The sequence below is a fragment of the Strigops habroptila genome, chromosome 22 (assembly GCF_004027225.2).
Source record: "Strigops habroptila isolate Jane chromosome 22, bStrHab1.2.pri, whole genome shotgun sequence".
NCBI lineage: Eukaryota > Metazoa > Chordata > Aves > Psittaciformes > Psittacidae > Strigops > Strigops habroptila.
Genome location: NC_044298.2, coordinates 2,740,854 through 2,757,935, shown reverse-complemented (window position 1 = coordinate 2,757,935; position 17,082 = coordinate 2,740,854). Strand labels below are relative to the sequence as shown.

The 17,082-nt window shown below is 54.8% G+C and overlaps 1 protein-coding gene across 2 annotated transcripts in view; it reads right to left on the bottom strand.

The window, feature by feature from the left end:
• The window catches only part of OTUD7B (OTU deubiquitinase 7B), a 28,843-nt gene extending 12,258 nt beyond the window's left edge, over positions 1 to 16,585 (bottom strand). The window contains exons 1-4 of one of the 2 annotated variants that reach the window (XM_030473920.1): positions 16,524 to 16,585; positions 6,223 to 6,371; positions 2,057 to 2,227; positions 1,099 to 1,314 (exon numbers count right to left, since the gene is read on the bottom strand). In XM_030473920.1, the coding sequence (XP_030329780.1) occupies positions 1,099 to 1,314; positions 2,057 to 2,227; positions 6,223 to 6,295 (460 nt within the window). In that variant the 5' untranslated portion in view covers positions 6,296 to 6,371; positions 16,524 to 16,585. Of the gene's footprint in view, positions 1 to 1,098; positions 1,315 to 2,056; positions 2,228 to 6,222; positions 6,372 to 9,700; positions 10,762 to 16,523 lie in introns of those variants that run through there. The other variant, XM_030473922.1, reaches the window with a different exon arrangement.
• Positions 16,586 to 17,082: the final 497 nt, after the last annotated feature.

The following is a 17,082-nucleotide window of genomic DNA, read 5'->3' as shown; positions in this document are numbered from 1 at the left end:
GTTCCCTCTTTCCCTGAATCCAGCTCAGGTGCGGATCAGGATGGTTTCTTTGCATCAGACATGCCGAGGAGCAGCGAACGCTGCTGTAACGAGAGCACTTGGATCAAGTGTTCATTTCCAAAACATGAGAGTACATATTACAGCAACACTTGAGCAGGAGAGGGCTAAAATTTGACATCAAGAATATATGTTATCTCTGAGGGAAGAGCTCTCTATGTGCATCAGTGACAGAAAGAGGTGTAACAGCTCCTGACATCTTGCCTGGGGTTCTTTTACTGCCCCACCCCATGGAAGCTGGCCAGGGAACAAGTATTAGGTTCTCTCTGCCACGCATTCACCAGCTCAATCTGATTCACAGATCACTTAGCAACTATCCAGGGGGAAACCAGCAGGTTGGAAAACAAACCCACCTGCACTTGTAAGGTGGTTCCTTTCCAGGCAAACAGAAGAGTTTTCATAGAATCCCAGCCTGGTTTGGCTTGGAAGAGACCTTAAAGCTCATCTAGAGCCATGGGCAGGGACATCTTCCACTAGAGCAGGTTGCTCCAAGCCCCTGTGTCCAACCTGGCCTTGAACACTGCCAGGGATGGGGCAGCCACAGCTTCTCTGGGCACCCTGTGCCAGCGCCTCAGCACCCTCACAGGGAAGAGCTTCTGCCTCAGAGCTCATCTCTGGCAGGTTAAAGCCATTTCCTGCATTGAAGCAGCACATAAAATGCATCATCCATCTGAAACGTTTGGAATTGCCTCCTAACGTTTGCAGTGAGCCACTGTGTGTATTACACAGGAATTTCTTCCCTTCCTTCTCTCAGGAAGGCTGTCGGGATGGTGCAGGGCACCGGGAAGCTCAGGGTGGGGATGAGATAATGCAACCTGTGATGAGGACACCCACAGTTTATGCACATTCAGTGTCTGCAGGCAAAGTGCAGCAGACTCATACTCAGCTCTTGCACCACGCTATGAAAAGGGACGGAATGACACCCATCAGAGCCACATCCCTGCCATGTGGTGGCTTCTCCGTGGCCTCAGGCTCGCTCCTGTTGGCATTGCTGCCACACTGGCACCACTGCACTGTGTTGGCATTAAGTACAGCACTCACCAGCCTGCTCCAGGGCCACCAGCATGGACTGCTCGATGAGGTCCCGCTCGATGAAGCTGCGGAAGTCCTCGGTGTACACGGTGAGGTCGGGCAGCTGGAAGGTGCAAATGGGCATCTCCAGCAGATGTTCACTGCTGCCGTTGCTGGAGACGTGGGAACGGGCCAGGGACACGATGGTGGAGCTGGCATGAGAGATGCCTCGGGACAGGCGCTTCTCTGAGGGGGAGAGGAAGGGGAGGAGACACGTGAATGGTGCACAAGCCATGATCAAATCCCTGCCTTCAGCTGGTGGCTTTTGGTTGCAAGTAGCTGGATCACAGAACCCCAATGTTAGGGCTGGAAGGGAGCTCTGGAGATCACCCAGTCCAAGGCAGGGCCACCCACAGCAGCTCACACAGGAATGTGTCCATGGTGGCTTTGGAATGTCTCCAGAGATGGAGACTCCACAACCCCCATGGGCAGCCTGTGCCAGGGCTCTGCCACCCTCAGCGTCAGGAAGTTCTTCCTCATGCTGAGGTGGAACTTGTTGTGGTTCAGTTTATGGCCACTGCTCCTTGTCCTGTCACTGGGCACCACTGGGAAGAGTCTGGCACCATCCTGCTGGTACCACCTTTGAGCTATTGATCTGCATTGATGGGATCCCCTCTCACTCTGCTCTTCTCTAGGCTAAACGAGCCCAGCTCCCACAGTCTCTCCTCATAGGAGAGATGCTCCAGATCCCTGAGCATCCTTGTGACCCTCCACTGGACCCTTTCCAGTAGCATCTTGTACTGAGGAGGCCAGAACAGGACACATCATTCCAGATGTGGCCTCACCAGGCTTGAGTAGAGGGGGAGCATCACCTCCCTTGACCTGCTGCCACACTCCCCCCAGTGCACCCCAGCATGGCTCCAGCATGTGAGTATTCCAGGCACCAGAAGGGAGACTGGATGGCTCTGGACCATTCTGTGACACTGACCTTGCACGATGTCATCCTGCCGCTGCAGCGGCGGCCGCCCGGGACGAGGTGTCTCCTTCTCAGGGGGTTTATAGGGGCGGCCCTCGTTGAAGGAAGGGGGCAGGTTGCCTGCATGCACTTGCCTCAGCTGCTCAAAGTCACTCAGGGCTGCGCTCAGATCCCAGTTCTTGCCTGCATGGGAAGGCAGCAAGAGAGGTCACCACCACACAAGCAAGAAAGCAAAGTCATTTCCTTAACATAGAGTCATGGCATCAACCAGGAAAAGAGCTTCAAGATCATCCAGTCCAACCGTTCCCCAGCACTGACCCATGGCACTGAGGGCCTCATCTACGTGGTTTGGGAACACTTCCAGGGACGGTGACTCCACCATTCCCTGGGCAGCCTGTTCCAATGCCTGAGCACTCTTTAGGTGGATAAACTCTTCCCAATATCCAACCTAAACCTCCCCTGGCCCAGCTTGAGCCTGTTTCCTCTTGTCCTATCCCTTGTTCCTTGGGAGAAGAGACCAACCCCACCTCACTACAACCTCCTTACAGGTAGTTGTAGATTAGTTCCACAGTAGAAACTAGTACTAGTGCAGTTTGCCACGAAGCATGAAGGTGTCCAGCAGGAGCAAGGGATGCAGCACCACACTCACTATATTTCTGTCCAGGATTTGCATTTCTGCAAGAACCATGAACCTCAAGCGCTCAGAAGGTGCTGGCTCTGCTGCCACAGGTTACATGGGTGCTTTACACCTTGTGTGTGCAGAGACACATCCAGAGCTGCTGCTCTTGGGCAGGGACACCTTCCACTAGAGCAGGTTGCTCCAAGCCCCTGTGTCCAACCTGGCCTTGAGCACTGCCAGGGATGGGGCAGCCACAGCTCCTCTGGGCACCCTGTGCTTGCTTAAGTTAGCAAGTAGAAGTGATGATGTACACTATACACAGTCTATGTACAGCCACCTGTAGATAGAGTAACTCCACTACAGGCAGACACATGAACCACCAGTTGGTTTATATGATAGCTCACGGACAATAAAAGAAGCCATTATGTCTAATTCCCTAAAGGAAATATGCTCCTCAGGTATTTAAATCCTTTTGAGAGATGCAATTGGCAGCTTTTAATGACTGACTCCACATGGAAAGTTATTTTAAGCTTCACCTTTTGAGTCAAGGGGCTATTTTTGGTTGGTTGGTTGGGGTTTCTTATAATGAAATAGTGAATCAGTGTCAAGGGATGAGAATGACCCATCAGGTTAAAATCCAGTTTGCTGTCACATCCAGCCTGAACTTCCCCCGTTTCAGTTTGAACCCATCACCCCTTGTCCTGTCACTCCAGTCCCTGATGAAGGTCCCTCTCCAGCATCCTTGTAGCCCCCTTCAGACCCTGGAAGCTGCTCTGAGGTCTCCACGCAGCTTCTCTTCTCCAGGCTGAACAGCCCCAATGTTCTCAGCCTGTCTCCCATGGGAGCTGCTCCAGCCCCTGCTCATCCTTGTGGCCTCCTCTGGCCTTGCTCCAACAGCTCCATGTCCTTATGCTGGGGACCCCAGCCCTGCACACAGTGCTGCAGGGGGGTCTCACAGAGCAGAGCAGAGGGGCAGGATCCCCCCCATGACCTGCTGCTCACACTCCTGTTGCTGCAGCCCAGCGCACGGGGGGTTCCGGGCTCAAGCTCACACTGACGCAGCTCATGTTCAGTTTCTCATCAACCAATACCCCCCAAGTCCTTCTCCTCAGGCTGCTCTGAATTACTTCTCTCCCAACCTGTAGCTGTGCCTGGGATTGCCCTGGCCCATGTGCAGGACCTTGCCAAGAGAGGTGGTTCAAGTGCTCAGGGAGGTTTTTTTGCACAGAGCGGGTTGTGCTGGTGCTTGGATGAGATAAAAGGGAGGTTCCCTCCTCCAGCAGGAAAACCGATGTCCCTTGGGGACACCACGGGCCAGAAGTCCAGCTCTTGTTGCCAGAACCAGGGGTGATTTAAAGCAGCAGAACCCAAGGCCAGATTGAACAGGGCTTGGAGCAACCTGCTCTAGTGGAAGGTGTCCCTGCCCGTGGCTTCAGATGAGCTTCAAGGTCCCTTCCCACAACCCGTTCTGTGATTCTATATCCCCCTCCAACTCTGCATCTGAATAATTCACTTTAGACATCTATTTTATCCAACTGCTTTCACTAATACCCACCCAAAATAGAAAAATCTCTGTGTTTTCCCTCATTCCCACCCCTGGAGCTGTCAGCTCCACTGAGGCTGCAGGAGAAACAGCAGCAACTCAGCAGCACGTCACAGGACTGAGCCAAAATAATCCACCCATGTGCCGAGCAGGAGAGGGAAGGCTTGAAGCAACATCTGCTTTAACCTTTGCTCTCACAAGCCTAAATGTGTCTTCCAACAGATAATCTTAGAAACCCTGAGATGAAACAAAGCAAGTTAAACCCAGGAACCAGCACAAAACCACACCACACACCTCACAACGTGCCAGACTCCTGCGGAGGTGACGTGGGGCTGCCAAAGTGAAAGGGTGAAGCCCTGAACCCAGCACAGCTAATGGGAATTCTGAAGAGGAACAAGCTCCCAATGGATGCTGCGAGCACCAAGGCAGGGAGGTGGAGCAAAGCGCCTAAAGACATGGATTCTAGCAAGGATTTCAGGGCTTTGACTTCATTATTGCTACAGCATCCAGAGCAGCAGCACCAGGGAGCTGGTGCAGATGGTGTGGGAGCATCAGCTGGTCCTGGGATCAAACAGTGACAAAAATGACCTGTATTATACAAGAAAAGGGGTGATAGGAAGAAACACAGCAAGTATGGTCTTGCTTTATAATTACAGGGTGGAAAAACCAAGCCCAAAATCATAGAATCATGGAACGGTTTGGGTTGAAGGGACCTTAAAGCTCCTCCAGCTCCAACCCCTGCCACAAGCAGGGACACCTTCCACTAGAGCAGGTTGCTCCAAGCCCCTGTGTCCAACCTGGCCTTGAACACTGCCAGGGATGGGGCAGCCACAGCTTCTCTGGGCACCCTGTGCCAGCGCCTCAGCACCCTCACAGGGAAGAGCTTCTGCCTCAGAGCTCATCTCCATCTCCCCTCTGGCAGGTTAAAGCCATTCCCCTTGTCCTGTCCCTCCATCCCTTGTCCAAAGCCCCTCCCCAGGTTTCCTGGAGCCCCTTTAGGCACTGGATCTGCTCTAAGGTCCCCCCTTCATGCAGCAGAGGGGGAGCATCCCCTCCCTGACCTGCTGCTGACGCTCTGGGGGTGCAGCCCAGCACACGGCGGGCGGTTCTGGGCTCCAAGCTCCCACTGAAGCCGGGTCATGGGGAGCTCCTTGTGCAACATTTCTGTCCTCCAGCGTTACAACACACACTGGTATTTACTCACCATCCTTTTGTCTACATGAACCCAAAGGCCATGCTCATGAGCAAGTTTACAGCTCAAGCATTAAGACCTGGTGTCCTTTCTCCTCTGCTCTTCCCATCACTAAGTACAGGGTGGAAATTAAGCACCTGCAGCCTCCAGCTAAACACAATCAGGAGTGAGCAACTTCCCAGTAGTTTGGAGGAAGCATCAGAGCATCTCAGCACCTTCCATCACCTTAAACCCACCAGTCCTGCTCAGGAGCAGCCTCCAGCCCCGGTGTAAATAGGGCTCTAAGGGGATGCTCTGCCAGGAGAGGTCACTGGCACCCACCAAACAGCAAGTTCTATCGGCATAATCAAACCACTGCCACAAGCAGAACAAGATATACCAGTAAAAGCATAGTTTTGCCTGTATAATTATCCCTATACTGCTTCCAAAACACTGGCAGCCTTCACCTAATGCTATTCCTTCAGCCCTTGTGAAGGTATTGCTGCTATAAAGAAAAAGAAACCCTCGTTTTTGCCACTTGCATCAAACACAGGCAAAGGGAAAGGATGGAGGGAAGGAAACCGCGCTCCTGGTTGATGCGTTCTCCTTCCAACCACTTGAAATTCATTCCCTGATGGATGCGTAACAAGAAACCAAGGCTGAATGTCACCAGCCACGCTGCTGAGGGCACAGCTCTAACAGCTCCAGCACCACACTCACCAACCACCAGCCCCTGGGTTTGACCAGCAGCAGCTCCCACGCCTCTTCCAACCCCTTTGTCCTTCCCCAGCTCCCCATCAGCCTCTGCCTGGCTTTTCCCTGCTTCCATTCCCAATCCTGTTTACCTTCGAGGAGATCTCTGGCCAGTCCCGGCTCTGCCCCCGTTGAGCGAACAAAATCCGACAGAACGATGTCCATAGCCAAGGTCGTGGCTCATGGATCCTTCCCGGCAGCTTGGGGTCAGCAGCGCCCGGATAAGCACCTCGGCATCAATCTAGGAACGAGACCAACAGCGCCTGTAGCTCACATTGCAAAGCATAAACCCACCAGCCAGGCCAGGCAGGAGCCAAGCTACCTGATGGCAAGGGAAATAAACCTCCCTCCCCTAAAATTAGTTGGGATTTAGGACTTAAACAATGGATAATTGGAAGGGAAACTACAGGTTTTGCTGCTTTCTCCCCGCATGAAGGGGCTGTAATGCTGCTGCTGCTGGGTATAGCGAAAGCTCAGCAAATTAGGGGGTTTCTTCCTCATTTCAAAGGTGTTGATGCTTTTATTTCCAAAATGATGGAAAAGTAGCAAGGAAAAGAAAGGAGTTTCTTTGGAAGCAGTGAGACAGCTGGAAGCTTCTCTTCTATCTTTGTAGAGAGCATGGGTGGGCTCCACTGAGCACCCTGAAATCAGAGCAGAATAAAAGACCCAAATGGTGGAATTAATAGATGTTGCCTATCACAGAATCATGGAACGGTTTGGGTTGGAAGGGACCTTAAAGCTCATGTAAAGCCACGGGCAGGGACACCTTCCACTAGAGCAGGTTGCTCCAAGCCCCTGTGTCCAACCTGGCCTTGAACACTGCCAGGGATGGGGCAGCCACAGCTTCTCTGGGCACCCTGTGCCAGCGCCTCAGCACCCTCACAGGGAAGAGCTTCTGCCTCAGAGCTCATCTCAGTCTCCCCTCTGGCAGGTTAAAGCCATTCCCCTTGGCCTGTCCCTGCATCCCTTCTCCAAAGCCCCTTTATAGGCAATAAACCCCCTCCAGCTGCAGGAAGAAATGAATGCACCACTTGGGATCATCCTTCCCAAACCCAGCCTGGCTCAAGGGATATTACATGAACTTGAAGTTTGAATCTGAAGAAGCTGAGATTCCAAGGTGTGTGCTCCTTCTGGGCATTCAAATCCTGATTTTCTGCATTCCTCGAGGCACAACCGGAGCCGGGACCGGGCAAGGAGCAATCTGGGAGTTTGGGTTTATTGCACTTAAAGGGTTGGGATCAAAATTCCACTCTCAAGGAACCAAAAACTGCTGGAAAAACAATTCATCCCCAGCTGAAGAGAAGGGGTTGAGGGAGGTGGTGCCCTGCTGAGAGTGGGAGAGGAACAAACCTCTCTGTTTTCCTGATGTCTTGGGGTAAAAAGTCTCTTTCCAGGGTTATTCCTGATGGGCAAAAGCTTCTGGTGCCTTAAACTGCCTCTTTTCAGGATTATTCCTGATGGGCAAAGCTCCTCGTGCCTCAAAGTGCCTCTTTTCAGGATTATTCCTAAAGATGGGCAAAGCTCCCTAACAACACAACTCCCAAAGCCCAAGCAAGTCAAACATCCACGCTTTAATCTGGAATTTCCTGGCTTTGTTGGTTAAATACCATTCCTCAGCACTGTCAGCTGAAGGCAAAGCCTAAACCTAAGACTATTCAGACAGCAGAATTGGGCAGGGAATTCCTGCTCTCGCCCCATCACCACTATAGGGAACAGCCCTGACTGGAAGCCGTGTATTTATACCCTCTAACCACCAGCAAGAGGTATAGAAACAGGGAACAGTTCCTAACTGGAAGCTCGCTGCAATATAATCCTGGAATGGTTTGGGTTGAAGGGACCTTAAAGCTCACCCAGTTCCAGCCTCCTGCCACGGGCAGGGACACCTTCCACTAGAGCAGGTTGCTCCAAGCCCCTGTGTCCAACCTGGCCTTGAACACATGCCCCCAGTCTCTTTCCAAGTTCCCTTTGGGGAAGGAATTGTTCCTCATCTCCATCTAAACCTCCCCTGGTGCAGTTTGAGGCCATTTCCTCTCATCCCATCCCTTGGGAGCAGAGCCCAGCCCCCTCCTGGCTCCATCCTCCTGTCAGGCAGTTGTAGGGAGCGATAAGGTCCCCCCTGAGCCTTCTCTTCTCCATCCGAACCCCCCCAGGTCCCTCAGCCGTTCCTCATCACACTTGTGCTCCAGGCCCTGCACCAGCTCCGTCGCCCTTCCCTGGCCCCGCTCCAGCACCTCAATAGGTGCAATATCCCATGTTGAGAGCTGGGAATGCAGCTCTGTGCTGGGAATCGGGAGGATTTACACCTGGGATTGGCCTCACATCCATAAGCCTCCCCAGAATTCCCACCGAGGACCAGAAGAGCAGCGTGGGGAAGCGGGTGCCTCCTTCGCAGCAGTGTCTGGGAAGAGGTTGCTATTTGAGCAACCCTGCTGGTGGGAATCACACAATTGCACATTGTTATCCCACCCCGGCACTAAAACTCTTTGGCACGGACACCGTGGAGCGGCAGTGGCTGTTTACATGGAATGCTGCATGTTTGGGGAAGGGGGATGATACAAAATGTATACCCAGCTCCATCAGCAGCTTTCCAATGGACAGAAGTTATCCCATTTCAGCCATCACCCTGCAACCAAACAGGAGACCGAGGGATGCGGTGCATTCCTTCCCCTTCCCTCCCGTTCAGCTCCAGTTTAAAACCTGGAAAACCCCCTAATTTCAAGGGAATAATCCGTTGGATTGGTCACTGCAGAATAAAGGCTTCAGGCTTCAGGTCCTTGGTTGCAATCCTCATGTTCTTGGCATGGTAACTCAGGTCCCTCCTTCCAGCTAGCTACCCCATGGAGTTGTGCTCTTCCTGATCTCCTCCTTTCCTTTTCTCCACGTTTTCTTTCCTGTGGGTCACTCAAATCTCACTGTTGAGCCCCTGAGCTGGTGGGAGGCTGAACAAGGGGATGGCGGATGAACCACAATGCGGTGGATGAACCACCACAGATGAGGATGATCCATCTGATCACAACCTCCTCGAAGGAGCTGCCCTCCACTAGGAACTGCAGAGCATTCAATTCACCAAAGACTTATATCCCAACAATGCTGGGTCAAACCTTTGGAACCATAAGAGCTTATGAGCTGATGGGTTTTGCTCCAGCACGGAGCTGCCCAGATGTTTCAGCACGTTTCAACAGGACCTGGCAAAGCCCAGGGAGAAGAAACTCAAAACGAAGCAAAAGGTAGCACAAGCAAGCTGAAATTCCAACAGAACAAGCCAAAAAAGGTAGAAGAGCTCAAAGAGAATCACAGAACTGTTTGGGTGGGAAGGGAGCTTAAAGTTCAGCTAAAACCATGGGCAGGGACACCTTCCACTAGAGCAGGTTGCTCCAAGCCCCTGTGTCCAACCTGGCCTTGAGCACTGCCAGGGATGGGGCAGCCACAGCTTCTCCATTCAACCCATTCCAGTGTCCCACCACCCTCACAGGGAAGAACGTCCTTATCTCCGACCTGAACCTCCCCTGTTTCAGTCTGAACCCATCACCCCTTGTCCTACCAAGAGGAGAAGCTCAAGAGAAAACAAACCTTCTCCTGGTGTCAGCGGCAGCACCAGCAGCTCGGAGGCTTCCACCGGGTACGCAGTGACCAAGCCCTGGAGCTGACAGTGGTGTCAAGACTGCTTTGAACCGAGCATGACTCCTCGCTGGAGAAACCACAACGTCCTCGGCCCTCAGGAATCTCCGAGCCCAACAACGCCTCTTCTGCCGTGATGCAAGTGCTGAGCTATGCGGGTGAAACACGAGGGCTCCGACGGGAGCCGCTGCGGGTGCTCCCGGTGAAAGCAACCCCCGCGGTGCAGGGAACACTGGCATCTTTCAGCTCCCCTCCAGGATCTGCTGTGTCACCATCCACATGGAGTCGGCGTTTCGGAGGGTTGACCCTTCCCCTCCCTTGTCCCAGGTACCAGCACCCCCGCTCCTTTCATATCACTGAGTCATGGGACGGTTTGTGTTGGAAGGGACCTTAAAGCTTCTCCAGTTCCAAGCTCCTGCCGCTAGAGCAGGTTGCTCCAAGCCCGTTCCAACCTGGCCTTGAACACATATGACTCCAATCTCCCACCAAGTGCCATAAAGGTAAGAAATGAGGTAAAAGCTCAGTGTGGAACCCACCTTCACCCTAGTTCAGATTCTCCTTCTCCTCTAGAAACACACACTTGTTAAACACAAGCTCCAGACGTCGCTATGAGCAGGCCACCGGCAGCACCTTCACCACATCCACAACCTCAGCTGGCCTAAAAGCCACTCAGCTGTAAGGATGCTCCAATCCCCAGACGCCTTTTTACATCATCTCACACTTCCATTGGACGCGTCCCGTGGGCATGGGATAACATTGACACTCCCAAACCTCTGGGAATGGCAGTATTTGCTGAGCAGGCTGCTGGAATGTCAGTCGTGGGTTGCCCTCAAGGATTGGGCATTATCAGAAACCTCATTTCAAAAGCAACACCATTCTCCCGGTGCCTGTATGGATGGAAAAGGGTAAGGGAAAAATACCAGCCCCACAGGGATGTCACAACATTTCCTTAGCTAATACTTGTAAAATGCTATCAAAAGCTTCATTAAGCCTCACCCTAATGAGACACTGGAAGCAGTCGCAGGAAGCAGGAGATGGATGAGTGCTGGGCAGCAAAACCAGGAGCCTGGCAGGTTAAAGCCATTCCCCTTGGCCTGTCCCTCCATCCCTTCTCCAAAGCCCCTCTCCAGGTTTCCTGGAGCCCCTTTAGGCACTGGAGCTGCTCTAAGGGCTCCCCTTCAGGAGCCTTCTCTTCTCCAGGCTGCCCCAGCCCAGCTCTCTCAGCCTGGCCAGTTGGCAGAAGCAGCAGGAAGCCCACAGAATATATGTGATGTGAGGGGAGTATTTAAATGCACTTGAAGAAGAAAGTCCTCTCATTGATGGTGTCCTGCACAACACTGACTTAATAGCAGGAGTTTAAGACCAAGTGAGGTTGCACATGAGCTTCTGACACCAAATGAAGTGTTTCCCTTGGGCTGAAACTAAAGTTTCCCGATGGAATTGCTGTGTCCTGCTCCTTGAGCGAGCAGGAAGCGGATGCCCAGGGTGAAGGAGGACACCTGCTTCTGACTCCTCGAGACCAAGTCACCCTCATGGCACCTCCAAGAGCCTGGTTCTGGGCTTGGCTCCCGGTTCCTGAGGCGAGCAGGGACATGGGGGCTTGTTGAGGCAGCACCAGCATCTCTCGGGGTGAGCTTTCTGGTCTGAAACCCTGTACTGCCTGCAAAGGCTTTCTCATGGTGGAAGCATCTCCTTCGTTAGCCACTGCTGACGGCTGGTTCCTTCCACAGCTCAGGAGGGCCAGGTATGACAGCGTGTTGAGGCATGACAGCAGAACGGGGTGAAGTATTTCCAGCAGCGATGAACTCACTCCTCCTTTCTGGACAGGACAATACAATACCCAAACCCCGGTGAATCAGCCTGAAACCATTTGCTGGAAGCTCTGAGAAACACCTCGGGGGCTGGCGGGGCATCGTGCTGCTCCCTCCTGGCATCTCCATGCGTGGCGAGACAGGAGATGGGAGCCTGTGAGCCCTTCCTCCTCTCCTCTCCTTGCTGCTGCTGATTTCACCACCACCCCATGGCTTGAAATGTTAGAAACATCTCAAGGTGGGGACTGATCTGTTCATAACCTTCCAGCTTTGCTTGGAGCCTGTGTTATTTAATGGTGCTGCGACACTGGCACAGGGTGCCCAGAGAAGCTGTGGCTGCCCCATCCCTGGCAGTGTTCAAGGCCAGGTTGGACACAGGGGCTTGGAGCAACCTGCTCTAGTGGAAGCTGTCCCTGCCCGTGGCTTTAGATGAGCTTTAAGCTCCCTTCCCACCCAACCCCATCCATGGTTCTATAATACCTCTCCCCCAGCTCGCAGGGCCTGAGCACCGCGGTGTTTCCCATGGAGCGAGCAGAGGGGAGATTACCCGGAGCCATGAGTCACACCTTGCTCTGAACTATAATAAGCTTGAGCCTTACACAAACAGTATTTCTTGCTTGGTCACCACACCCATAGGAGCAGAGAGTGAAAGCCCTGCATCCCGGAGCACCGCAAGGATCCTCCATCAACACCGACCTTCATCCTTCCGCGCAGGAAACCACCGGTGACGAGCACCGGCCCGGCTCTGCCTTTGGGAAGGGGCAGTGAGGAAGAAGCTGGGTTTAGTTAATCCTTGCACAGCAAAACCTTAGTAACAGAAACCAAAACACTTGATGCCAAAAGCTCACCTGAAACACGAGCACAGGATGGATGGAGGCTGGAGGAAGTGAGGAGAAGGGCTTGGGCTCCCCATGACCCAGCTTCAGTGTGAGCTTGAGCCCAGAACCCCGCCATGTGCTGGGCTGCACCCCCAGAGCGGGAGCAGCGGGTCAGGGAGGGGATGCTCCCCCTCTGCTGTGTGAAAGGGAGACCTTAGAGCAGCTCCAGTGCCTAAAGGGGCTCCAGGAAACCCAGAGAGGGGCTTTGGACAAGGGATGCAGGGACAGGACAAGGGGAATGGCTTTAACCTGCCATAGGGGAGATTGAGATGAGCTCTGAGGCAGAAGCTCTTCCCTGTGAGGGTGCTGAGGCGCTGGCACAGGGTGCCCAGAGAAGCTGTGGCTGCCCCATCCCTGGCAGTGTTCAAGGCCAGGTTGGACACAGGGGCTTGGAGCAACCTGCTCTAGTGGAAGGTGTCCCTGCCCGTGGCAGGGGCTCGAGCTGGAGGAGCTTTAAGCTCCCTCCCAGCCTGAACCATTCCATGATTAAAGCCTGAAACAACACACCAAAGCCACGTGAACTGCACCCCCTGACTTCCTACCTCGTCTCCACAGGATAACACACCTCCAGGGTTAGATTTGAGGGGTCTGGTAGGAGTTCAGCAGAAGTAGAGCCAGGGAGGCTCAGAGCACCCATTTCCTCCATGCTTGCTGCAGAAACCCCCCTGCCCCAACTCCATCAGGCAAATAAAGAGACCGAGGGAAGGGATAAAGAGGAAGCAAGGTACGATAATGAAATGTAGCTCAGCTTCATCCCTTGTGTCTCCCGGGGCACGAGGAAGAGGGAAGTCATCCAACACATTTACCTAAATAAGCATTTCCCTGGAAACAAACCCAATCCACAGCACGGGAATGATGGATATCAGCTCCAGGATCATCACTCTGAGGGGCTTTCATTGGAATATTAAAACAAGGGAATTATGTGGAGAACAGAACAAGGTTAAAAGCAAAACTCAGCCTGAAACGTGATGTGGGATTCCTGTAGCCAGTGGCCTTTGCTACATTTAAAAAGGTATTTCCAAAAGTATTTTAGGAGCGTTAAACTGCACCAGCTCTTCCTGGGATTCTCCACGTTGTTTCTGAGGAGGGCAGGACCCGAGGCAGGCTCCAGGCTCCATCCAGCCCCACAAAGTCAATGCACAACCTTGGCTGAGCGCCTCCACCAGGTCCAGGGGCAGAAAGGAGCCGGGGGGCCTCAAAGTGGGACCCTCCAACAGGCACCTTCAGATGGGAACTGAGGTGCCAAAACCCATTGGATCTGATCCTGCCAGAGCCAGGCAGGAGCTTTTTGCTGCCCTTTATCCCCCTCTTTGCTTTGCAAAGCTCCCCTTGGAGGAAGCTCCCACCACAACGCAGCAGGATGTGATGTGTTTGAACTCCAGCACCAAACATCCACCCGGGATCAGCAGCACTTCCCACTGACACAGAGGGAACTGGATTGATCCCCTCCAGACCTGTACCAAACCTTGCCCCGTGGCACAAGCCAAGGGAGGTTTGGCGCCATCACCAAGCCCTGCCCTTCACCAGCCTCATCACAATAGCTACCAGCAAACCCAGCTACTGATGGGGCTCAGCTCCAACCCAGCCAGACCTGAAGGTTCCCAAGGGAGGTTCCTCGCTTCCTCCTCCTCCTCCCCAGGATCCCAGGGTGCTGCCTTGGTCCAGCATCCCTGACCTGACACCGCAGGTTACCTAACGCAGGCGACAACAGCCAAAACAGAGCCGGGATTAGCGCGGAGCCTGACCTGACCTAATACCTTGCTCACAGGCGCTGAGCTCCGACTAGGTGCTGTGCGAGGTGGACACGGAGCGAGCGGCTCAGCTTCATCCAGGGCAACAGTCACTGGACATTAGGAAGACAGAGTTAGATCCGAGAAAGAAGTTCTTCCCTGTGAGGGTGGTGGGACACTGCAACGGGTTGAACGGAAAAGGTCTGGATGCTCCATCCCTGGCAGTGTTCAAGGCCAGGTTGGACACAGGGGCTTGGAGCAACCTGCTCTAGTGGAAGGTGCCCCTGCACATAGAACTGGATGAGCTTTAAGGTCCTTTCCAACCCAAACCATTCCATGGTTCTATCAAGAAGATATCAGACACTGTTGGTGACCTGAGGCAGAGAATTCCAGCTATCAGGCTCAGCTTTTCCAGCTACATGACTTCATCTGACCACAGTGTCTTTACTCGCCCTGCAAAAAGGAATCCAGCCCACTAAAATAGGGATATTTGCAGCCCATGGTCAGGCTACAGCATCTCCTGTTTGGTACAAGCAGCTCTTTGACCACCTTGGGAAGCTCCAGCCTCAAAGGTGAGCTCTGAAGCTTTTCAGTGCATCTCAGGCTGCTTTGGGACAGCAGTGCCATCCCAACAAAGAGAGGTTTTCCAGCAGGGAAAAGGTGTATTTAAACACATGCTGTTGCTCAAGAGGCAGAGCACAAGGAAAGCAACAGTTAAGCAAGAGGCACAGTGAAAGTTTATAAAAATGTGATGGTTTTCATACGTTTAACTGCTGCTAAATAAAACTCGACCCTATTTTCCAGAGCCGCAATCACCTGCTTCCCTTTGCTCCAAATACAACCCTGCTCGTTTCAACACCCAGATTAGCCTAAACCTTGGGCTGATGAACACGTCGGCAGCCGCACGGGAACGAAGCCTCCAAGCCATAGAAAACCCTCCAACACAAACACAGCAGCTTCATCAGGTCCGAGGCTCTTCCCCCATCATCATCATCATCACTCTTATGTATCAATTCCCATTTTAAGAGAGTTTGTGCTTTTGGAGATAAATTATAAAACAACTTTCTGACAGATCCCAAAGGCAGAACAATGGCTCAAACCCCGACATGGATCCCGTGTGCTGGGCTGCACCCCCAGAGTGTGAGCAGCAGGTCAGGGAGGGGATGCTCCCCCTCTGCTGCGTGAAGGGGAGACCTTAGAGCAGCTCCAGTGCCTAAACGGGCTCCAGGAAACCTGGAGAGGAGCTTTGGACAAGGGATGGAGGGACAGGCCAAGGGGAATGGCTTTAACCTGCCAGAGGGGAGATTGAGATGAGCTCTGAGGCAGAAGCTCTTCCCTGTGAGGGTGCTGAGGCGCTGGCACAGGGTGCCCAGAGAAGCTGTGGCTGCCCCATCCCTGGCAGTGTTCAAGGCCAGGTTGGACACAGGGGCTTGGAGCAACCTGCTCTAGTGGAAGGTGTCCCTGCCCGTGCCTTTAGATGAGCTTTAAGGTCCCTTCAACCCAAACCATTCCATGGTTCCATAAAGAAGAATCCAGCCACTGTCGACGACCCGATACCGACAATTCCAACCACCAGGCTCAGCTTTTCCAGCTCCTCAACCTGACCGCGGCGCCTTTCCTCTCCCTGCGATCCATCGCCGAAGGCTCAGCCGGGGCGCGGCGCAGACCCCCCCCGCCCGTGCGGCTCATGGTCCCCCCCGGCCCATGTCACAGACGGGGATGTGACCCGGGAGGCCCCGTCCCGCTCCCGTTACCGCGCTCCCTGCGTCAGCGACTCCCACGACGGTGCAAAGACGTTTCCCTTAAGCAGGGGATTGTGGAGCTGCTCCAGCCCGTGAGTCACCTCCGGGCTCCTCACCCACAAGGAAAGTGCTCCGAGGCCGCGGCACAACCTGTAATTACCCGGCCGAGAAACTCCCTTTTCCTCCCGCGATTCCGACCGGGCAACTCCGAAGTTGTTGTTGTGGAGCTCCATGGGGCCCGGACGAGGCCCCGGCGGCCGCTCGCACCGACCCCATCACCCCAGCGAACCCCAGACACCGGCTCCCGCGCCCCAGCCGCGGGCACGGCTCGCCCCGGTCCCAGCCCCACGCCCGGCACCGGGAAGCCCGATGGAACCGGGGTCACAAACGGCGGCCCCACCGGCTCCGCGCCGGGGAAGCGACCGGAGAACGGCTGCTCGCTCCCGGGTTACCCTCTCCCGCTGACGCCCGCGGCCAAGCCGGGCTCCCCCCCCACCGGTTCCCGCCGCTTGAGGCGACCCCAACCCGCCACGACGCCCCGCTGACCCGCCCCAGCGGCGGGGCCCGGCGCCGCGGTGCCCCCCCCCCCCGGCCCAGCGCGGCCGCGGCGCTACCTGCGCTCGGCTCCATGGCGCGGGAGCGCTCCGGGCCCCGCCGCCGCCGCCGCGCTGCCGGGGGGGGGGTGGAGGGAGGAGGGGGGGACACGCGGCACCGCCCCCGTTCCCGCCCGGAACGCTTTGGCGGGCGCACGCGGCCGCCCCGCCCCGCCCCGCCGGGCCAATGGCGTGCGGCGCTGCGGCCACGCCCCCGGGCTCCGGCCGCGCCACGGCGCCTGCGCAGGAAAGGGGAGGGAGAGCGCCCCCAAGCGGCCGGGGTGTAACGGCGCAGCGGCCCGAGCCCCGGCGGGGAATGAACCCCCAAAGTGTGCGGCTTGAACCCCCCAATGTGGGGCCTGAACCCCAATGTGGGGAATGAACCCCCAAAGTGTGGGGCTTGAACTCCAATGTGGGGCCTGAACCCCTCCCCAATGTGGGGAATGAACCCCCAAAGTGTGGGGCTTGAACCCCAATGTGGGGCCTGAACCCCCCCCAATGTGGGGCTTGAACCCCAATCTGGGGAATGAACCCCCAAAGTGTGGGGGTTGAACCCTAATGTGGGGCCTGAACCCCCCAA